General features: G+C 54.6%; 1 protein-coding gene across 7 annotated transcripts in view; it reads right to left on the bottom strand.

Moving 5' to 3' along the window:
* Positions 1-19,468, bottom strand: part of PACSIN2 (protein kinase C and casein kinase substrate in neurons 2) — a 111,736-nt gene that overhangs the window by 20,431 nt on the left and 71,837 nt on the right. For all 7 annotated transcript variants that reach the window (XM_033116824.1, XM_033116830.1, XM_033116829.1 and 4 more), the window contains one exon: positions 14,468-14,605. In XM_033116824.1, coding sequence (XP_032972715.1) covers positions 14,468-14,527 — 60 coding nt within the window. In that variant the 5' untranslated portion in view covers positions 14,528-14,605. The remainder of the gene's footprint in view (positions 1-14,467; positions 14,606-19,468) is intronic.

The following is a 19,468-nucleotide window of genomic DNA, read 5'->3' as shown; positions in this document are numbered from 1 at the left end:
CAAAGTGGCTTTTAGTATCTTTGTCAGCAATGTATGAGGGTCCAAAGGTTCTGCATTCTCACTATAGCACTTGGTATTGTCAGGATTTAAAATTTTTTTTAACCCATTCTGTTCAGTATGTAGCAATAGCTCATTGTGATTTTATTCTGCATTTTCTTTTTTTAACTTTTATTTATTTTAAGTGTGTTTTTCCAGGACCCATCAGCTCCAAGTCAAGTAGTTGTTTCAATCTAGTTGTGGAGGGCGCAGCTCACAGTGGCCCATGTGGGGATCGAACCGGCAACCTTGTTGTAAAGAGCACCGCGCTCTAACCAACTGAGCTAATTGGCCGTCCCAATTAATCTGCATTTTCTTAATGTTGAATGATACTAAGCATCTATCTTTTCTTGTTCCTATTTGCCATCTGTCTTCTTTAGTATAGCGTGATCTATTTTTTATACATTTTTTAAATTGAGGTATGATGACAGGTTTTTAAAATGTAAGAAACTTAATTTTCAGATATATAACAAATTAATCACATATGAAAGTCAGAACATACGCGTATATGGCTAGCTATTTCTGCTTTATCAGGTTTATAATTAAAAGCTTCTCTCTTGCCTTTCAAAACAGTAGCTTGTTTTGAGATGGCAAATGGCAGATAATTTAATGTGGGAGTTAAAGATAAGCTTCCTGCCAAACTCCATCATCACTTGATTCATTCACAAAATGACCATTTTTAAAACCAGGTCTGAAGCCATCTATGTCCTAACTTCCTCTGAATTCAGGCTCAGCCCCTCAGACACCAAGGTGCTAGACAGATGCTCAACACGCACGTACCTGGGGGCAGGGCCCTCCATGCCCCTCCTCGCCCTTCAGGGGCTGCCTGACGAGGGAGGGGTAGGGGGTATACTGCAGGCGACACCCAAGCTGAGTTTTCAAGGACAAGTAGGAAGCGGGCCACATTAAGGGGGGGTGAGGGGAAAGAGTCCAGCAGAGAGAACAGTGTTGGCAGAATGAAGAAGGTGTGACCATATGGGGCCCTGGGGCACTGAGACGCCAGCTCGGAGTGGAGCATGGAACACAGAAGCAGAACGACTGGAGACGTAGCCAGGGGGTGGGTGCAGGGGTGGATGGGAGGTGGGGTCAGACAGTGAGAAACCTCAAGGGTCAGGCCTTCATCCTGAAGGGTGCTATGCCCGGGGACTGGTGGGCATCAGGAGGGTGAAGCTCCTGGAGGGGTGGTATGAGCATGGCCTGGGACCGGGGCCTCAGCAGTTGGACGGAGAGCCAGAAAACAGGGAAAAGGAACCACTGTCCTCCAGGCGGCAGATGGAGGCGGGACAGAGGTAGAGGGATCCCAGCTCCCCGGCGCAGGCTGGACCTGTCGGGTTCAGGAAAAAGCAGAATAACCTCCTTTCCAGAGTCCTCTAGAAGCAGTGCTCCCACCTCTTTCCCCCTGGAGGCCACGCTCTGCCTAGGGCACATCAGGAGCCAGACGTATCCTGATGAACCCCTGGGAATTCAAATCCCTCGAGCTCCTTTGCACCCACAACAGCCTTCACTCGGGCCCCGAGCCCCTGGTGGCCCGCCTGCCCCCGGCTGCACACGTCTCCCTTTCTCTAAGTCTGGCTGTAATCATTCCCTGGCTTTCCTCTGCCCTGGGCACGGAGAATCCCGATTCACAAGAACCTTGGTTTTGTCAGCTGAGCCGAGTCTGGGGCTGGACTTGCAGCGGTGCCCGTGCAGACACGGGGCTCCGTAATTACAGGGGTGCCGGAAGGACGGTTCAAACAGGTCGCACCAGCTCCTCACTCACCCTCGGTGTAAACAGGCTGGAGCACCTTCTACAAGGACATGGGGAATGCCTGCGGCTCGGCCTTTACACCCCACTTATCTTGGCCAGCTCGTTGCTGGGAACACAGTGGCCCCAGGCAGCAGGACAGCTAGAGGACTTGGAAGCAGACAGTGAGACTCCTGGGATGGACCCCCGGTGGGAGAGAGGGAAAGCGAACGCAGACCTACAGCTCCACAAACCTCCCCGCGCCCCCCCCCGCCCCCCGCCGCCCCATGTGAGGGCTGGGCCATCAGGTCAGGGGGACCCACAGGGTGCCACATATTGGTCTCCTTACATACGCCTTCCATTGTGTTCTTTTTACCCACTTTGGCTGGTGACCATCAGACCCATCTCACAGACAAATTACCTGATTACACCCAAAGTCCCAAGATGAACCCAGTGGCCCACGTGAGCCTGGAACTGGGCAGGACACCCCCAAAGCTCACGCTCTCCCATCCGTGCCGCCTCAGCTCCGAGGCACCCAGCCAGGGAACAGGACCTCTTCCTGCCCACGTCTCAACACCTCAAGGAGTCCCAGTGGGCTCTGGACTCCCCCAGAAACCCGTGAGGCTCTGGCTGTCGCACTGCAGACTGGATGTGCCGCAGACAGAAGGAGCAGCCGTCACACCGAGGGTCCTCAGGCCTGTGCCCCGGCCTCCCTGCCCCCCAGCCAGGCCCTCTGGCCACGCCCCCACAGCCTCACTTCCCAGGCCTATGCAGGCCAGGACCTGCGCACAGGAGGACATTACCCCCAAACACCTTGCGACTCCGCGTCCCTCCGCTTTCTACACTGCCTTCCACTGGGTCTGCCAAACACTTGATAAAAATGTGAAAGGTAAAACCATCAAGTGATTAGAAGAAAATATAGGTGAATATTTTTGTGACTTAGGGAAGGGAAGAATTCTTTAAACAAAATTTCAACAGGTAAAGCTATAACATCAGGATACATATGCACATGTATGATGTATAAAAAAAAATAATTTTGTTACATCAAAAATTAAGGATTTCTGTTTAGAAACCAACACACAGACAAAGTTAACAGACAGATTGCAAACATTGTCTCCTAATCTGCTATGTCTGAGATGACAAGGGAGTAACCCCTGGAATATCCGAGGATGTTGGATGCATTAACATGAAAAAGAAAGTCCCGCTGAAGGCGGGCAAAGGGGCTGAACAGACAGCTTCAGGGCGAAGCAGAAGTGAGAGCGCTCACACATCTGAGACCACACATCTGAGACGTGGAGGCCGCCCACGAGAGCAGCACGGGAGCTCTTCACCCCTACAGACGGGCAAACCCTGGAGAGAGGGATGGAGATGGGGCTCCAGGATCCCTTACTGTAGACGCTGGCGGCCAGCGAACGGGGGCAGGCTGCCCACCGGCTGGTAACTAAGTCATTACACATACACCTGCCGTAGGAGGACCCCGCAAGCTCGCCCGAGTCTGATCTCCACATAAACATCCGCATGGGTCCCAGGGCACTAGGAGTCTGCTCCCTGGGGAATGGGTGGGTGAATTTGGCGGGCCTACCAGTGCAGCACAGGAAAGAAAGTGTGGGACTCGGTCGAGACACTGCAGCCTGAACAGACCTCAAACAGAGCCACGTGGAGAAAAAGACACAGAGCGACAGGGAGCACGGTCCCTGGTATGAAATAAAGCAAGGCTGCCAGCTTACCAGAGCACGCTAACACAGGCCGTAACTTGGAAAGTGGGAGGGGACTAGGTGTCCCAGGCAGGGAGAGAAACGGAGGATGTGGGTGTTGACAGAGTCCCAGCCTACGCGCCCCAACGTCGGCTCCCTCAGGCTCAGCTCCTCTTCCCCATGGAGGCGTCCGTGACACCTGCTGTCCCTGCTGCGCCACCAAGGGCAGGCACCTGCACCGCCCGCACTTGCAGACAAGCGGGACCAATTCCCCACAGCGGTTCCTGCTGGCTGGGCCACATGGGCGCCACAGGGCCCTGCCCCACACGCTCCCACGCCCTGTAGTCGCAGCTTGTCCCACACGCGTAACCACCGCGCGCCTCCCTGCCCCAGACGGACCGGAGGTCTCCTGGCAGCAGGTGCCTCAGTCTTCGTCAGCAGGGCATCTAACGGGGCATGTCTGCACTTTGCCAGGCTGTGTGCTGACCGCTCTGTATCCGTGTGCTGACCGCTCCGTGTGCTGACCGCTCCGTGTGCTGACCGCCCCATCGTCGAATCCTATCACAGTCCTAGGCAATGGGTATTATTTGTGTTCCCATTGTACAGAAAAGGAAACTGAGGTTTGAAGAGGTGAAGTCACCCACGATCATTCAGCCAGAAGGAGGCTGAGACCACCTTCCAGAACCTTCCTCGGGCCGAGAACAGGGAGGGTGTAGAGCCAAGACTTAACGGGTTGATTTCAGGTGGTGTGTGTGCTTCCAACCAGCCCCGCAGGGAAGGCCACAGACTGAGTTCAAGACTGTAAGGGAAGGACAGGTCCCGCCCCTGATCCTGCTGTGTGCCAGCGAGGCTCGTGTCAGGAACCCCAAACCTGAACACTACTAAGCCTGCTCGCCCAAGATGACCTTGATTTTAACATTGGCGTGCTCATGCCCTTTAACCTGCGACCCTGAAGGCCCAGGTACTGCAAATGCTCCCTCTATACCCTGCAGGCACGTTCAAGGGTGAGTCAGCTGTGCAAGCTGATGGGTCAGAGGGAGAAGCCCCTGGTGGGGCCCTCCGATCCCTGCAAGTCCACAGAGCCAGTCACACGTTTCATCCCAAGTTGATGATGCACTTGAGAGGCTCTAGAAGATTCTCAATCAGCTGGAAAGACAGGATGAAGGGTGGCCCTCTTGGGCTTCCTAATCCCCATCCTGTGACGGCACCGAGAGTGGCCACATGAGCCCTTGCCATCTTGTTTGGGCCCATCAGCCCCAGCCCTCCCTGACGAGGCCTCCCCCCTTCGCCTGCTTTCACCAGCGGAGCTGCAAAGGACTGGCCCTGCCCCGAAATAACTGACCTTATACCAGTCTCGCTCCCGGCGTTTCTATTCCTTCAGCTGTAAGGTAGGAACAGGGCCGACACTCAGGACCAAACACACCGGGAGATGGGGGGGGGGGGGCTGCCATGCAGGCTGGGTCTCCCCGGTCAGGTGCGCTCTTAGCCCGGCACAGCCATCACTCAAAAGACCTGGCCATTTCTTCATCTTGTCCATTCGGAGAGAAAATGCAGAGAGGGGATAGGATTACATGACCTTAAAGGGCCCTTCACAGTTCCAGGATTTCTAATGGAACAGAGTCTGTCCATGCTGCCAGCTGACTCGCTACCCGCTGAAGGACATGTAACTCTCAATTTTTGAGGGGCAGGCAACACCCTCTTGCCACCCACAAATATGTAAGACACCTACTGCGTGCCAAGGACCACGCGAAGGAGTACGGAGAGAATGGTGAACAAACTGTCGTGGTCCCACTCCCATGGGCCTTGTGGTCAGATAAGTGACACAATCACAGATGGCGGTGAACGGGCTGCCAGGAGGAAGTGACATTTGAGGTAAGACTTGAGGAGAACTCTGTGTGGCGAGGCTGCTTTCTGAAGGCTGGAGCCGGATGTGAAGGCCCAGGGGGGCGGGGAGCTGTCCACGATGCCACCCTCTTCGGGAAGCCTCCCCCACAGTTCACCCTTCCTTGGCACTGCTGCCTGGATATCTGCTGTCACACGGCACAATGTGGTAACGTCGTGGTTTTGAGGGCAAGGACTGTGCCCTTCTTCCTCATCCTTCATGCCAGGCACACAGAGGGTCCCATCTTCTCAATGGCCGAATGGTGCCGGGCGCAGGGATTCCTGGTCCATGTGGTCAGCAGAGGACTGAGAAATTGCTGAGCACTCAGCTGGAGGCATGGGAGCTGAAGGAACTCACGATCCTTTATTTATCAAGTTCCTTTTTTTTTTGTAATTGGGGAATGTTGGGGAACAGTGTGTTTTTTCAGGGCCCATCAGCTCCAAGTCAAGTTGTTGCGCTCCAATCTAGTTGTGGAGGGCGCAGCTCAGCTCCAAGTCCAGTGCCCGTTTTCAATCTTCAGTTGCAGGGGGCACAGCACACTGGCCTATGTGGGAATTGAACCGGCAACCTTGTGGTTGAAGCTCACGCTCTAACCCACTGAGCCATCTGGCCGCCCTTATTTATCAAGTTCTTCATCCCATGAGTCGCTGGAGCTCTCCCCAAAAGTTACAAAGAATCCACTCCCAGTGCATCATCACATAGTGACTCAACGGATGACACATGGGCACCACCACTTCTGCCAACCTGGCAAGTCATTTAAGCACAAATCATGAGGAGAGCCTGGCGACTCCTTCACTTAGGCTAACAAGGCTTTCAGTCACATCCAGGCTTTCAGTTAGTTTATCCCTTAGTCTACCCGTGTCCCGGGCAGGCTGCGAGGGCTCCAGGACTGGGCCTGGCTGTGTCACCAGGTCCCCATCCACGTTCCCTGTGGAGCGCAGGGGAGGCGCCACACACTGGCAGAGTGTCCCCATGGTGAAGCGCAGTGTCTCCTCTCTCAGGCACCTTTCTTACAACCTATCCCAACCCCTACTCTGAACCTTACGTTCCAAACAGGGGGGTCACAATCGCTCTTGAGGTTGTGAACTCAGTGATGTGTGCCAGAAAACCCCAAGGAGTAAGGGGCGTCCTGGAAAAACCCTCAATCTGGGCCTTGCTTTCAAACTGTGCTCTGCCAGTCCTCATTTCCACAGGCTCCACTTCTCGTTTGCCAACCTGCCTTCCAGCTCACCCACCCTCTGGGCCCCACCCACCCTGCACTGGCAGAGGGTCTGGGGCCCTTCGCCCTGGTGCTGCCTGAACCATCGCCTGGACGGGCCCTAACTTCACCGGGACCCCACCTCCAAGTGGGGTAACGCTATTCACCAGGTGGGACCCCAAGAGAGCGGACAGCGAAGTCACTTGCCAGCCCGCTGTGGCTGCTTGCCTTTTAAGCCTCAGTTTCCAGCTACCCTGCGCCTGCTCTGCGGGCTGTGGCTGGACTCTGACCGGCACTAGCCTTTCTCTGCCGTGGAGCCTCCACACTCTCGGCTCAGCTCCTGCTTTTCCAGCTTTTGCCTCTAACACTGACCCGCCCTCCACACCCTCCGTTCCTGGAGTCAGTACTGTCTCCTGGAGTCAGTACTGTCGGGTAGGAGAGTGAAGAACGTGAAGCTCATTATCCTGGGAGTTACCCTTTGCTGTTTGATCGTTTTAAAGCACAAATCCCAAACTTCAACAACTGTAAAGATCAACTGCATTATCAATCTTTAACTTACGTGTTCAAAAGGACAAACTGAAAAATGGATGAAACGGAACCCCAGAAATTCCCCTTCTCAGATCTAATTCCAGAGGCAGAACAGGTAATAATAACGTAGAGGGGAAGGATGTGTTTAAACAAAGTTATTTTAGAACTGAACTCCTTGAGGCTGGTCAGCCAGGTCACCGCACTCTGCGCCCTTGGCACGTGCTGCTCAGATGTCATGTGACTTGTTCGTGGGCACAGCACATGCCCCACCTGTGACCCTTGGCCCCTAAGACTTCACCCACCCTGGAGTTCACGGTCTCCCGGGCACGAGTGCACGCACACACTCGTCCTTCAGCCACGTGCCCAGGAAATGGCAGGAGTACACGGCTGCCTCGGGACCAGGTCACCGCCCTCTGTCCCACCCTTCCCTCCGTCCCCTGCATCAGAATCCCTGGTTTCCCCTTCATGACTCTTACCACCTCCCCCACCACACACACACACACACACACACACACGAGACCATAATGAGCCCCTCGCCCATCCCCGGCCGGGGTCCCTCAACGCCAGCCTCCACGGCCCCCCTCAAACATTTGGACGCAAATGTCTTAATGGAACTGAGCCGCCGCAGTTGGACTGAGCACTCAAGACCCCTTCAGTTCTAAACTCTCGTAGCTCTATTTGTTACTGAGCCAAAGGAAAAATGTTTTCTCTTACACAGAATAAACAAGTTACTTTGACATCACTGAAATCAAATGAGAAAGTTAAAATTTCCCTCAGAGGATCAGCCTGACAGCAGAGAAACCTTGAGAGTTCAGTTCTCTGCAGGGAAAAACGGCTCTTCTTCTGGCACCTGAACAATGGCTCTTGGGCAGGAATAAGCTGCCCCGACAGGATGCACAGCCGGCTGATGCATCCACCTTCGCCTGTCTCCTCGTGCGCCATGTGGCTTAGAAACAGAGCAGCTGAAGAGGTGACACGAGGCCACCCGGCGACCCCACAAGCATCCTGGGAAGCAGGACCTGGCAAGGCCGTGCTACCGCCTAGCTAACCAAGCAGGTCATCTCGCTTCTCGGGGCCTCAGTCACATACAGGCCAACAGCGGCGCCGGGGTCTGAGGCCAGACAGGCCCGGCTTCTGCACGCAGCGGCAGAGGCGTGACGTGAGTGGCCGGCACCGGAAAGGAGCGCTTCTCTTCTCCGAGGAGCTCCCAGGAAGCTGAGAGAGGAGGCAGGGGAGCAGTTCCAGAGAGCACGTGCCTGGGTCTGAATCCCGTTCCACCACCTACTGTCTATGAACCTAAGCGGGCCTCAGTTTCCCCACCTGTAAGTGGAGACCACAATCTCAGAAGGCAGCTGGGAGGACGGAGAGCACTCATGCAAGCCTGACACAGAGTGAGTGTGTCATAAATGCTAGCCGTCATCACTGTTTCTTATTGCTAACCTTTGTGTTGTAGGCTCCTATTCCTGCAGAAAAGTACCCTGACTGTAAGCACACGGCTTATGTACACACCCAAGCACAGGCACAACAAAGTCACTGCTCGCCTAGGGTGGCCGGTGACAGCTCCGGTACGCAGCCCACTGTGGAGGGACAGCCCTCGCCTGCACACTCACAGCATTTGATCTGGACCATCTGAAAGTCACTTTGTTTTTTTCACACCATATCCCCAAGGCCTAGAGTAGGCCTGGGACAGAGTAGGTGTGCTGTATATAAATGTTTGCTGAATGATTTCTGCTCAGTATTATGGTTACTTGTGTGCATATTTTAATTCCAAATATCTGTAAGATGCTTCTGAGCAGGGCATGTCTTATTATCCAGCGCTAAACCTCATCCTTTCTCTGAGTCACTCATACATTCAATCAACAATCATTCAGTGTGCAGGCACCGTGCTAACTCCCAGGCACCCAGCTGAGAATCCTGTCCTTGCCCTCAGAGAGTTCACAGCCCAGAGCCATGCTGGACGGCCACACCAGGCCTGCCAGGAGGGGTCAGGGAAGGCTGCCTGGAGGAGGAGCTCCCTGGGAAAGAAACAGGGAGGAAAGAACACCACCCACGGCCCCCATGCTCACAGGCAGGGAGGCAGCTCTTTGTGGACGGGAGCCTGGGGGGGTGGGGGCTGAGCCTGGCTGCAGCACAGGGCAGAGCAACTCAGGAAGGGCCAGGCAGTCAGGGCAGCTCCCGACACATGCCCGCGTCCTGGTCATGCTAAAGAGTGTGGTTTTACTGTGAAGGTGATGCAGAAAACTGAAGCTTCCCACCAGGGCGGGAGTCATACAGGTTTGCTTTTCTGGATGGGCTGCCCCGGCTGCAGGATAGAGAACAGACAACATGACATGGGGAGGCCCGTGAGAGTCAGGATCCCGGATCATGGCTCAGCAGACACTAGTTTGCTTGAAAGAAGGAGTTAATGGTCCTATTTAGAATCCTTCATGAAATTGAAGCATGCCACCAGCCTGCTAGGAGCTACATGGGAGCAGTGGGCTGACAATAAAGCTGACCCACAGGAGCTGTAGACATGGGCTTCGGGCACACTGCCCCCACAGGCTGACACCCACGGACAGGCCAGCGTGTGTGGGGGTGGCCGGAGAACAGTGCGATGGATGACGGCTGCTGAGCAGCGAGCTGATGTTTATTTTTCACATACCTCACGCTTCTGCTCACAGCACTCGCCCAAGCCTGTGACTGCTGGCCACGGCTCTGGGGTCCCAACTGTGCAGTCATCTCGGTGCCCCAGGACTCAGCCAGGCATGGAGCCGTGGCATCTTTTAAATAGGTTACCTACACAACTGGTGCAGGATGGGAAAGTGGACACCGTTCCACACGGACGGCTCTCCCGACAAAACAGCGAAGTACACGGAAATGTGCTGTCTCCACAGGGCTCAGTCTGAGGGACCCGCAGGCAGGGGAGAGCCTTCTGGGAAGGACATGGTACAGACTGAGTCATGTCCAGCTCTTGGGGGCTGACATCCCTGGGACATTTTACGGCGAGGTACTAATGCCCTCTTTATCCCCTAAACGCTCTTCTCCACAAAGGCTTTTGCCTGCAGAGGGCACAGCACAGGTCCGCCCCACCGGCTGCAACCAGCGGGACCTGAGCTCTAACTGCAAACACTGCTGACAGCTGGGCACAATTCCTGCTCAGGTCTGAGGCAGATTCAAGGCCCAGTTCCTGAAGTTAGCGGTTTGCCCTCCCAGTCTGGACCCCAAAGAGCTCAGAGACCCGGGCAAGTAGCCCTCAGGCTCACTGGGGACAAACCCATCACCACATGCCAGAGCCCACGAAGGGCAAGGTCGTCAGGCTGTCCTAGGAAGCACTGACGACACGTGAAAAGCCCCACTGCCTGCAACTAGGCTCTCTCAGTACACCAGCCCCACGACCAAGGGAAGACCAAGAAGCAGGGCCTGGAAGCAGAGGACGCAGCGGGAGGGCCGCAGGCTCCCAGAGGGAGCAGAAGAGGCGTCAGAAACCACTGAGCCCCCCACGCCCCACTGGGGAGCCTGCAGGCAGGATGTGCTGGCTCCCACTTGCTGAAGGATCCACCACTTGGGAATCACCATCCCACCCAATCCTGCAAGACCTCTAGCCTCCAAAACAGGCCCTTAGCTCCAAAGAGGTCCAGGTCCTCAGGCCTCTGCACGGCCACACTCATTCCAGCCTCCAGCTTTTGCTGCAGACTGGAAAGCCATCTCCTCTCCCTGCTCCCGCTCCCAGCCCAGCCCACCTGACCCCATGCCTTCTCTGCTGACGCCTTGGCTCCACTGCCCCATACCCCCGGAGGCCACCGGCCTTCCCCCCCAGCTACGCTCTAAGCACCTGCACTGTGGGAATCAGACCCCCTCCTCTCTTTTCCTAAATCTCTTACTACAGTGTCAGGTAACACAGGAAGTATCCCCTCCAAACATCCACTAATACTCCTATTTGATATTCTGTCCCTGTGGGTCTCTCTCCTCCCACAGACCAGGACCGTTCGTTCGTCAGACGTCTGAATGTTTCATAAGTGCCCACCCTGCCCATTTTCCACGCCTCCTTTTCTGCCCCCTCCCCCGGCCAAGCTCCCCTCCGCATCCCAGCAAATCCTATAGCACCTTACAATGATCTGCCTAGAGTCTGTCTCCTCCCTCGAGCAGCTTGCCTCCAAATGTCACAGTCAAAGGCTCCCAGACAGCAGGGCTGTGTCCCTCTGGTGCTGGCACATAGCCAGCACGCAGATGGCTCTGGATGGCCCACTCCAGTTAGTACCTTTGGGTGGAAAGTTGTACAATTAAGCAGAAAAGACTTTTCTACCTTGAGACCATGTGGTTTTCTTTAGATTTACGTGCCCCTTTGAGTGTCACACCACTGAGAAGTCGCCTTCTGTGGGAAGGAGGGAACTGCAGGCAGCTTGGCAGGGTGTGCAGGTCAGGGGGTGGGGCAGGTCGGGGGTTGTGCAGGTGGGGGGGGCGGGGGGTGCAGGTCAGTGGGTGGGTGTGCCAGTGGGAGGTGCAGGTCAGGGTGTGCAGGCGGGGCGTGTGCAGGTCGGGGGTGCTGGTGGGGGGTGTGCAGGTCGGGGGGGGGGGGTGCAGGCGGGGCGTATGCAGGTCGGGGGGTGTGCAGGTGGGGGGTGCAGGTCGGGGGGGTGTGCAGGTTGGGGGGGTGCAGGTCGGGGGTGCAGGTGGGGGGTGTGCAGGTCGGGGGGGTGCAGGCGGGGCATGTGCAGGTGGGGGGTACAGGTCGGGGAGGGTGCAGGTGGAGGGGTGCAGGTCGGGGGGTGTGCAGGTCGGGGGAAGGTGTGCAGGTCGGGGGTGCAGGTGGGGGGTGTGCAGGTCGGGGGGGTGCAGGCGGGGCATGTGCAGGTCGGGGGGGTGCAGGTGGGGGGTGCAGGTCGGGGGGGTGCAGGTGGGGGGTGCAGGTCGGGGGGGGTACAGATGGGGGGTGCAGGTCGGCGGGGCGTGTGCAGGTCAGGGGGGGTGTGGTGGGGGGTGCAGCTGGCAGCGAGCACCTAAGTCATGCCGAGCAGGGCCCGCTGGGCCTGAGCATCACCCCTCCATTCAATTAATTTCACAGAGCAGGGACACGATGCCAACTGCTGCTTCCTACAAGCTGAAGAACGATTTCAGGAACAGCAACACAAGACGAGCAGGGCCTGCCTAGAAAATAGACCTTTTGCCTTCGCGTTCTTCAGGCAAAAGCAGATGCTCTTGTCTGCTGAGGATTTAGCGGGGAGCCTAAGAGCTTAAATCAATGACCTGTCAGAGCCACCTGGTTTAATAACATATGCTGACAACATATATTGGCAACTTTCACCTATACTTTTTTACCAAGCAGCTGAAGGTCTCTGTGATAGCTCCATATTTAACTCCTTCATTTTTCCAGAGCAGTTTCTGCCATCCATGGGGTAGTTACAATGATTCTGCCAAATGCAGCCTGCAGGAATAGGTTATATGTCCTGTGTGGGGACCCCATCTCCACAGCAGAGGGAGAGGGCTCCCAGCCAGAGCCTGTCCTGGCACCCACACCACTTACATGGACTCATTCCCTGAACTCTCACATATACCCGGATATGGGTACCATCATTATCCCCATTTTACAGATTGAGAAATTGAGGCAAAGACAAATTAGTAACTTGCCGAAAGCCACATACACGTAGTAAGTGACAAGCTTGGGTCCTTTGGTTCCAAAGCACGTGTCTGATACCCGTCCAGGTCTATCACTTGTAAGGCCTTCTGTGTGTGCCATCCTCTCTGCACTGCCACCTAGCTCAAGGCACGTACAGATGAAAACCAGGTGGCAATGCCACCACCATTATAAAACAGCAAGTTTCCCCATGACTCTGAAGGACTGTCTATACTTTGGTTCAGTGTTGAGAATAACGAGGGCCTGCATTTCTAGAGGCACAGCCTCAGGGCTCCTGGGTGGCTCTGCAATGCTGGCAAGGCCACTGCCTGACTGCCTGTGAACCCAGCCTGCGGATGGGCGCGGGGGATACCCTGAATTCCAGCACTGTCCCAGATGCCCCTCCAAACTGTATCCTGTAAACACAGCCCCACCTAGTTTCACCGCCCGCCTTTCTTGCCCTGACGCCATGAGAATGCAGCTGAAATGCCAGGGTCTGCAGCTGCCCAGCGCTGGCACACACCTGTGACGCCGTTCCCGCCTGTCACTTTTGCTGCCTTCTATGAAATGTTCCTGGGACACTGTGCGTCTCTGGCCACTGACATTTGAGCTCTGGCTGGGGTACCCACCAGGAAGGCTGCTACAGCTGAGAGGCAGGGACGGCAGGTCCACGTAGCCTCCGTGCCTGTCAGTCCTGCTCCTACAGAAGCCGCCCCTGGTGGACGAGGCCTCTGCCTGTCACAGTCTGTGCTGGAGCCTCACAGGGCCCAGCACACAGCAGGTGCTGAATAAACACATACTTTTTAATACAATGACATATTCAGCTAAAAGTCAGTAATGACCTTTGCCCCCAATACACAGGAAAGAAAAGTGATGACAGAATCTTGAGCTCCTGTCCATCTTCCCTAAAATTAGGCACCTGTATTCTTTTACCTATTAGATTATAGTCTCAGCTCGTATTTGATGTCAGACAAAATTGTACACCTACTTAATCGAAGTTTATAAAACAACTCCATGCTCGTCCCCAACAAAGCCCATGGCATCCTCCTCCCATCTCCTGCACCACTTGAGCCTCTGTGTCAGGAAAGCACCCACGTGGGTGCCAGCGTCTACATTCTCATTTCACCCTGGCAGCCTCCCTCAAAGGCCAAAATCGCCCCCTCTTTATGGATGAAGACCCTGAGGCTCAGATCAGTCAAGCAACTTGCCCAAGGTCACACAGCCAGTAAGGGATCAGAACCCAGATCTGTCCAACTGCAAAGCCAATATGCTCGTTCCACTAAGCCCACAGCTGCTGGGAAAGTTACAGGAGTTTTGCCACAAGAACAAAATATGATCAAAAGTGGACGTTCCTTTAATCAGCAGGAAGAAAAATCAAGTGGGGCTCAGGAAGAGTGACTACCAAACCCCACACCATCATCTAACCAGGAAGGGAGTTCCTCCTGGGCATAGACAGGCAGGAAGATGCTCCCACAAGCTCCAGGACAGTTTGTCCGGCCCTCTGGCCACTTGCCTGCTCTGTCCAGCAGGATGTCACATCACAGCTAAACGTGAAAAGGAAGATCAGAGAATGGACACACTACGAAGGCCTTTAAAACACCTATAACCTCTGTGATACCAGACTTTTCTAGCAAGGTAAGTTCACCACCTTCACTGATAGGTCAGGCACACAGATCTGCTGCCATCCACATCTGACCACAGATGCCCGCTGGTTTGGGGGTATGTTCCTCTCATGTTCCCCATTCCTGCCCCAGAACAAGTCCTGTCAGGCACTGGCCTCGTCTCTGTATCGTGGAGAAGAAAGCACGGGCATTACCTCCCAGAAGCTATCACTGGACACTTCAACTCCAACGGAATCATCATAAATGACAGACATGGCGCCGAGGGTGAGGGAGCAGCAGGGGCCGCTTCAGCTCAGAGGTCAGCTTCAGATGCTCAAAATCCGGAGACAAATCTACAAAACAAAAACACGTCATTGTGGTTTTTAAGTTGCCAAGGTGAAAGAGCAGGCCATCGCCAGTTTACAACTTCCATTTCCATCACTGCCTTCGGACAGAACAGTGTAAAATGGTTCCTTTGGGTGGGAGAAGGCCAATAAACTCTAAACTCTGGGCACTGACGTTTGTGTGTACGTGTGATGCACGCATGTGTGTATTTCACATAGAACAAGTACACCTCAACACCTTGCTGAAGTGCTCAAAGAGCTTTCTGATAAATAGTTTGTGTTCTTAGCTCAACAGATCGATTCTCTTACTAAATCCTCTTCCTCCACCCTTAGGGAGAGGGACAGCACACGTGTGAGGCGAACACGCGAAATCAGGCAGAGTCACCGCTTCTCTGGGCTCACGCTGTCCCAGCCTGTCGCTTGCCCCATTTGTCCACAGACGTGTGGCTCCTTCTCTAGGCTCTCTATTCCACCCTGTGTGTCCCTGTGACAATACCACATTGTCTCAATTACCACAATCCCATAGGGATTTTTGGTATCTAGCAGGGGAAGGCCTCTTGTTCTTCAAGACACACTTAACTTTCTTTGTTTATTTTGTTAGATGTATTTGTAACCTGGAAAAACAAAAATAATCTGTGTTTTCCATAGAGAACTCAAAGGCAGTTTGGCAGAGAAAGGACAGGAAGAAGGATTATCCACGGCTCCATCACCCAAACACAACGCAATGCATGCTCTGCCCTCACAGACGTCACTCATTCCCTCCTCACAGTGGGGATGGGGTGAGGAGGACACGTGTGACTAGGGGTCCTGGAGCAGACAGGTAACTCTGAGGTAAGAGTGGGGCGGAGGAAGAGACGATGCGCTTCCTGAAAGGCCTCTGGTGTCCAGCCCAACCCTGGCACTCAGGTCCAGTGTATGTGGACACTCATTCGTGTGCGAACCAGCTGAGTGGGACCCAGCTACAGACCAGGCCACACCCCAGGAGCCACGCTCAATCCCACAGGGAAACCAAGGCCACCAAGGAAGGAACCAAAAGAGCTGCCTGCTGGCACCACACAGGGCTTCAGCAACTATCTAATATTGAATGACAGTCCCCAGAGAAGGTTGCCTTGGCTGAAGTCAGCCATGTTTGTGCCTAATAAGGAAGCCTGCTGACACCACGTGTGGGCGTGCTGCTCCACCGGGAGCCCCGCGTGCGGCTAAACCAGCATCGAAGCAGCTCCCATGTACCAGGCACCTCCTGTCACCAACAGGTGGTCTGGTGAGCTTTAAATATCTTATTTTTGTTCTTCAAAAACTCTGTAAAAGACGTACGAGGTGTGATAAAAAAATTTACAGTAAATACGTATTTAAATTTAAAAAATTATTACAGAAGACATATTGCCATTAAATCCCCCTCAAAATACTCCCTCTCGCTTCAAACACACTATCTCATCGTTTTGCCACTTTCTGAAGCAGTTCTGGAAGTTCTCTTTCGTGAGTGCCGTTAGTTGCGCTGTCATGGCTGCCTCGATGTCCTGAATCATTTTGACTTTGGGGAAGAGCCAGAAGTCGTCCCGTGCCAGATCCAGTGAATAAGGTGGATGAGGACACACTCATCTTTGGTAATGTTTTTATTTGACAGAAGCGATGTGTGACATGGAGCGCTGTCGTGATGCAGCATGAAGTAAAGACACTCACAAAAGAGGACTTCCAGAACTGCTTCAGAAAGTGGCAAAAACGATGGGCTAAGTGTGTTTGAAGCAAGGGGGAGCATTTTGAGGGGGATTAATGGCAATGTGTCTCTTACTGTAATAAATTATTTTATTTAAACATTCACCGTATTTTTTCATCACACCTCGTATTATTGTCCCCAATTCACAGGGAGGCAAACAAGTGCAATGCACCCCACGGCTCGTCAGGGCTAGGCTAGGACTCAACCCAGACCGTCCGACTCCATGCTGCCCAACTCCAGGAGGACACAGCATGTCCAGCCCCGAGTCATTTCCAGATCTGGTGCCCTGCGTGACGAGTGAGGTGCTCTCACAGAACGGGCTTGATTCTCAGGGCTGTCTTATTAATGCTGACATCCAAACACCCCCCAAAGGCCCTGGGCCTGTCAGGGAATATTACTCAGGATTTTTTTTTCACACAAACGTCCCCAGCTGTACAAATGAGTCTGGTTTTAGCACCCAGGGAGCTAACGTCGGGGAAATGGGCTTCTGAGGGCAGTACGAGAACCTGCAGGCCTCTTCCTTCAGGAGACCCGGCTGGGCGAATTTCCTGGTTCTGCTTCCTTCTCTTTGCCAGGGTCTGAGCCAACCCCAGCCGCCCCCCAGGCCGGTGGACACACTGCGGGACAAGCTGGTCTCCACTGCCAAGTGGTACCAGGTGCTCCTGAGATGCAGCTGCCAAAGCCAACAACACAAAGGCGTACTTAACACTGAGCTGGGCCTCTCCACGGGGGGTGAAGGTCCTGGGGAACAGCGTGGCAGTGAGTGGGAGACAAGTCGACTCAGCTGCTGTGGACTCCGCCATCTGTCCCCTCCAAGAGCCCCGCTCCTCTGTGAGGCATGGAGGTCCCAGCGCTCCTCACCTCCAAGGTCTGACAAGGCTCGGGTGACAACGGGTGTGAAGGAGCTTTGGGAAACGGCAAGGTGGCAGGCATGTGTGTCAGTGCTGCGCTTTTCAAGGGCAGGGACTGAGCCTGGCCCGTCTTTGGTAAGTGTCTGAGTGTCTGCCACCAAGTGCTCGACTGGTCGCTCCCTCCTAATGAATCTGAACCCCAATATTCGCGCACAATGCTGAGTGAGTCCCATTAACTCTGCACAAATGCCGCACGTAAGTGAACGTTCCCATCGGACACTTGTGCACATGCGGGTCCCCTCGGAGACCTGAAAACTCCAGTCCTCGAGGGGCAGGGGAGCGTGCTCCTGCCCGGGCAAGGGACGTAAGCAGCACGCTTGAGGCCTGAGAGAACACAATTGTAAGCATCAGCCCTTCCTCCCACCCTCCTGAAAGCCGCGTGCGCGGTCTTCCACGCACGTCCTGGCACACAGGAGGCCCGGGATCCACTTTTGCCAAGTACACACGCGAAGCGGCACTCGTCAGGAATCCAGGAATCCAGGAAGGACTGAGGGCGCGGCCCCGGCTCCAGGTCTCTGGACCCCTGTGACCTCTGCCACGGAGGAATGTAAACAGCGGTGCGTCAGAGCCACTCCCAAAACGGTGCGCTGAGACTCAGCGGTTAGTGGAGGGTGCGAGGGTGCCCTTGGCCCGGCTGGGAGCTGGCATAACCTCCTTCCTCCCCTCTGATAACAGGTATCAGGTAAACAAAAGGTGCAAATTACATACGTACATCTAGCTCCCCTTAATGCCCTTAATTTGTTCCAAAAAAGAAGAAACAGAGCAGGTCATTGGGCCAAAAGGCTCTTACTATAAAGCAAAGGCATTCTGAGCGAAGGCACCGGGCTGCTCGGGTCCCCTGAGAGTCGGTCCCCGGAGAAAGCCCTCTCGTCCTCTGTAACCACAGAAGGAAGGTGCCCTCGTGGTGCCCTCCTCTCCCCACACCCCCTCCCCAATGCTGGCCTGAGGCCTCAGAGTGAGCGCACGGGACCTGAGGTTTGTTTCTTCTTCACTATCCAGGGTGGGAAGTTCTTCATTAACTGGGAAGTGACTGTAAGTTCTGCTAAGTCACTTTTTGGCCCGGAGTGAGGGGAGGATCATTCCTTAAGTATGGACACATTTACCCATTCACTCTACAAACACGTTTGAGTACCTACTATGTGCCATGCACTCTTCTAAGTCCCAGGGATGGAGCAGTGAACAACACAGACACGGTCCCTGCCTGCCTGGGGCTGACGTCCTCATAGGGCAGACGGACACACAGTGATGGGAGAATGGGAGGGAGGGGTGCGTGGGCCCCAGGTGGGTGGCAGATGGGCGTGGGAAGGACGGGGCCGGCCCAGCAGCGGGAGGTCCCGGAGGTGGCACTGAGGGTTCCCAGGAGGAAGGACCTGACATCCCTGTAAGCTGAGTGGCTGGCTGTTCAGATTCTCGCATCTGCGCTACTGGTGGAAAACTTCTAGCCTCAAGTACTTAGAAGACATGTTATTGAAAAGCAAGCACGTGCATGCATCCTGTCATGCCTGTCCTACGCGTTGTTACATGCATCTCCATGTGTGACAGATTTAACAAAAGAAAACACCTCACCTTTGACCCAGCTATTTCTTCTAAAACTTTATCCTACAGATAAACTCAGCCAAGAGCTAAATGTAGGTCTTCACGGCAACAACGAAATACAAACACTGAAACCACCTCCCTGTCCAGCGAGAATTGAAAACTACTGGCCCACCTCTGGACAGGGCGACGCAGCCAGAGGGGGCGTGGGGAGCACCGTGTGTACAGACAGGAAAAGCTGCTCCGACATCAGGTGCAAACAGCGGCTTGTAGGACGTAGACACAGTCTGCTCCCACTGCTATTGGGAAACAATTCGGAACCCACAGAAGCCAGCCAAGGCACACAAAGTCCAGGGGGGTCTTGGGCTTGCTCTGGGGGAGGGGACCTTTGTATTTCACCTCGAAACCTTCTCCACTATTGGAAAATTTTGACAACTGGCATGTACTATTTTTAGACTACAGAAATTAGTTAATAAAAAGCTGTACTTTGTTTCACGAATGGCCTGTGCTGGGTGCGGGGAGGGTCCCTCTGCACCATGTGGCCACAGCTTCAGAGAAGCTGTGTGTGCCATGCACCTCAGGACTGACCACCAACCCCGGCAGCTCCACCTGCCCCACCGTCCTGTCCCCGCATGACGGCAGTCCTGTCCTAGCAGCTGCCCCGGCTTCCTGGTCACTTCAGTCTATCATCAACACAGTGGCCTCTCACAACTC

Source organism: Rhinolophus ferrumequinum, chromosome 10 (genome assembly GCF_004115265.2).
Source record: "Rhinolophus ferrumequinum isolate MPI-CBG mRhiFer1 chromosome 10, mRhiFer1_v1.p, whole genome shotgun sequence".
NCBI lineage: Eukaryota > Metazoa > Chordata > Mammalia > Chiroptera > Rhinolophidae > Rhinolophus > Rhinolophus ferrumequinum.
Note: the sequence above shows the minus strand (reverse complement) of the source record. Positions and strands in the feature narration are given on the sequence as shown.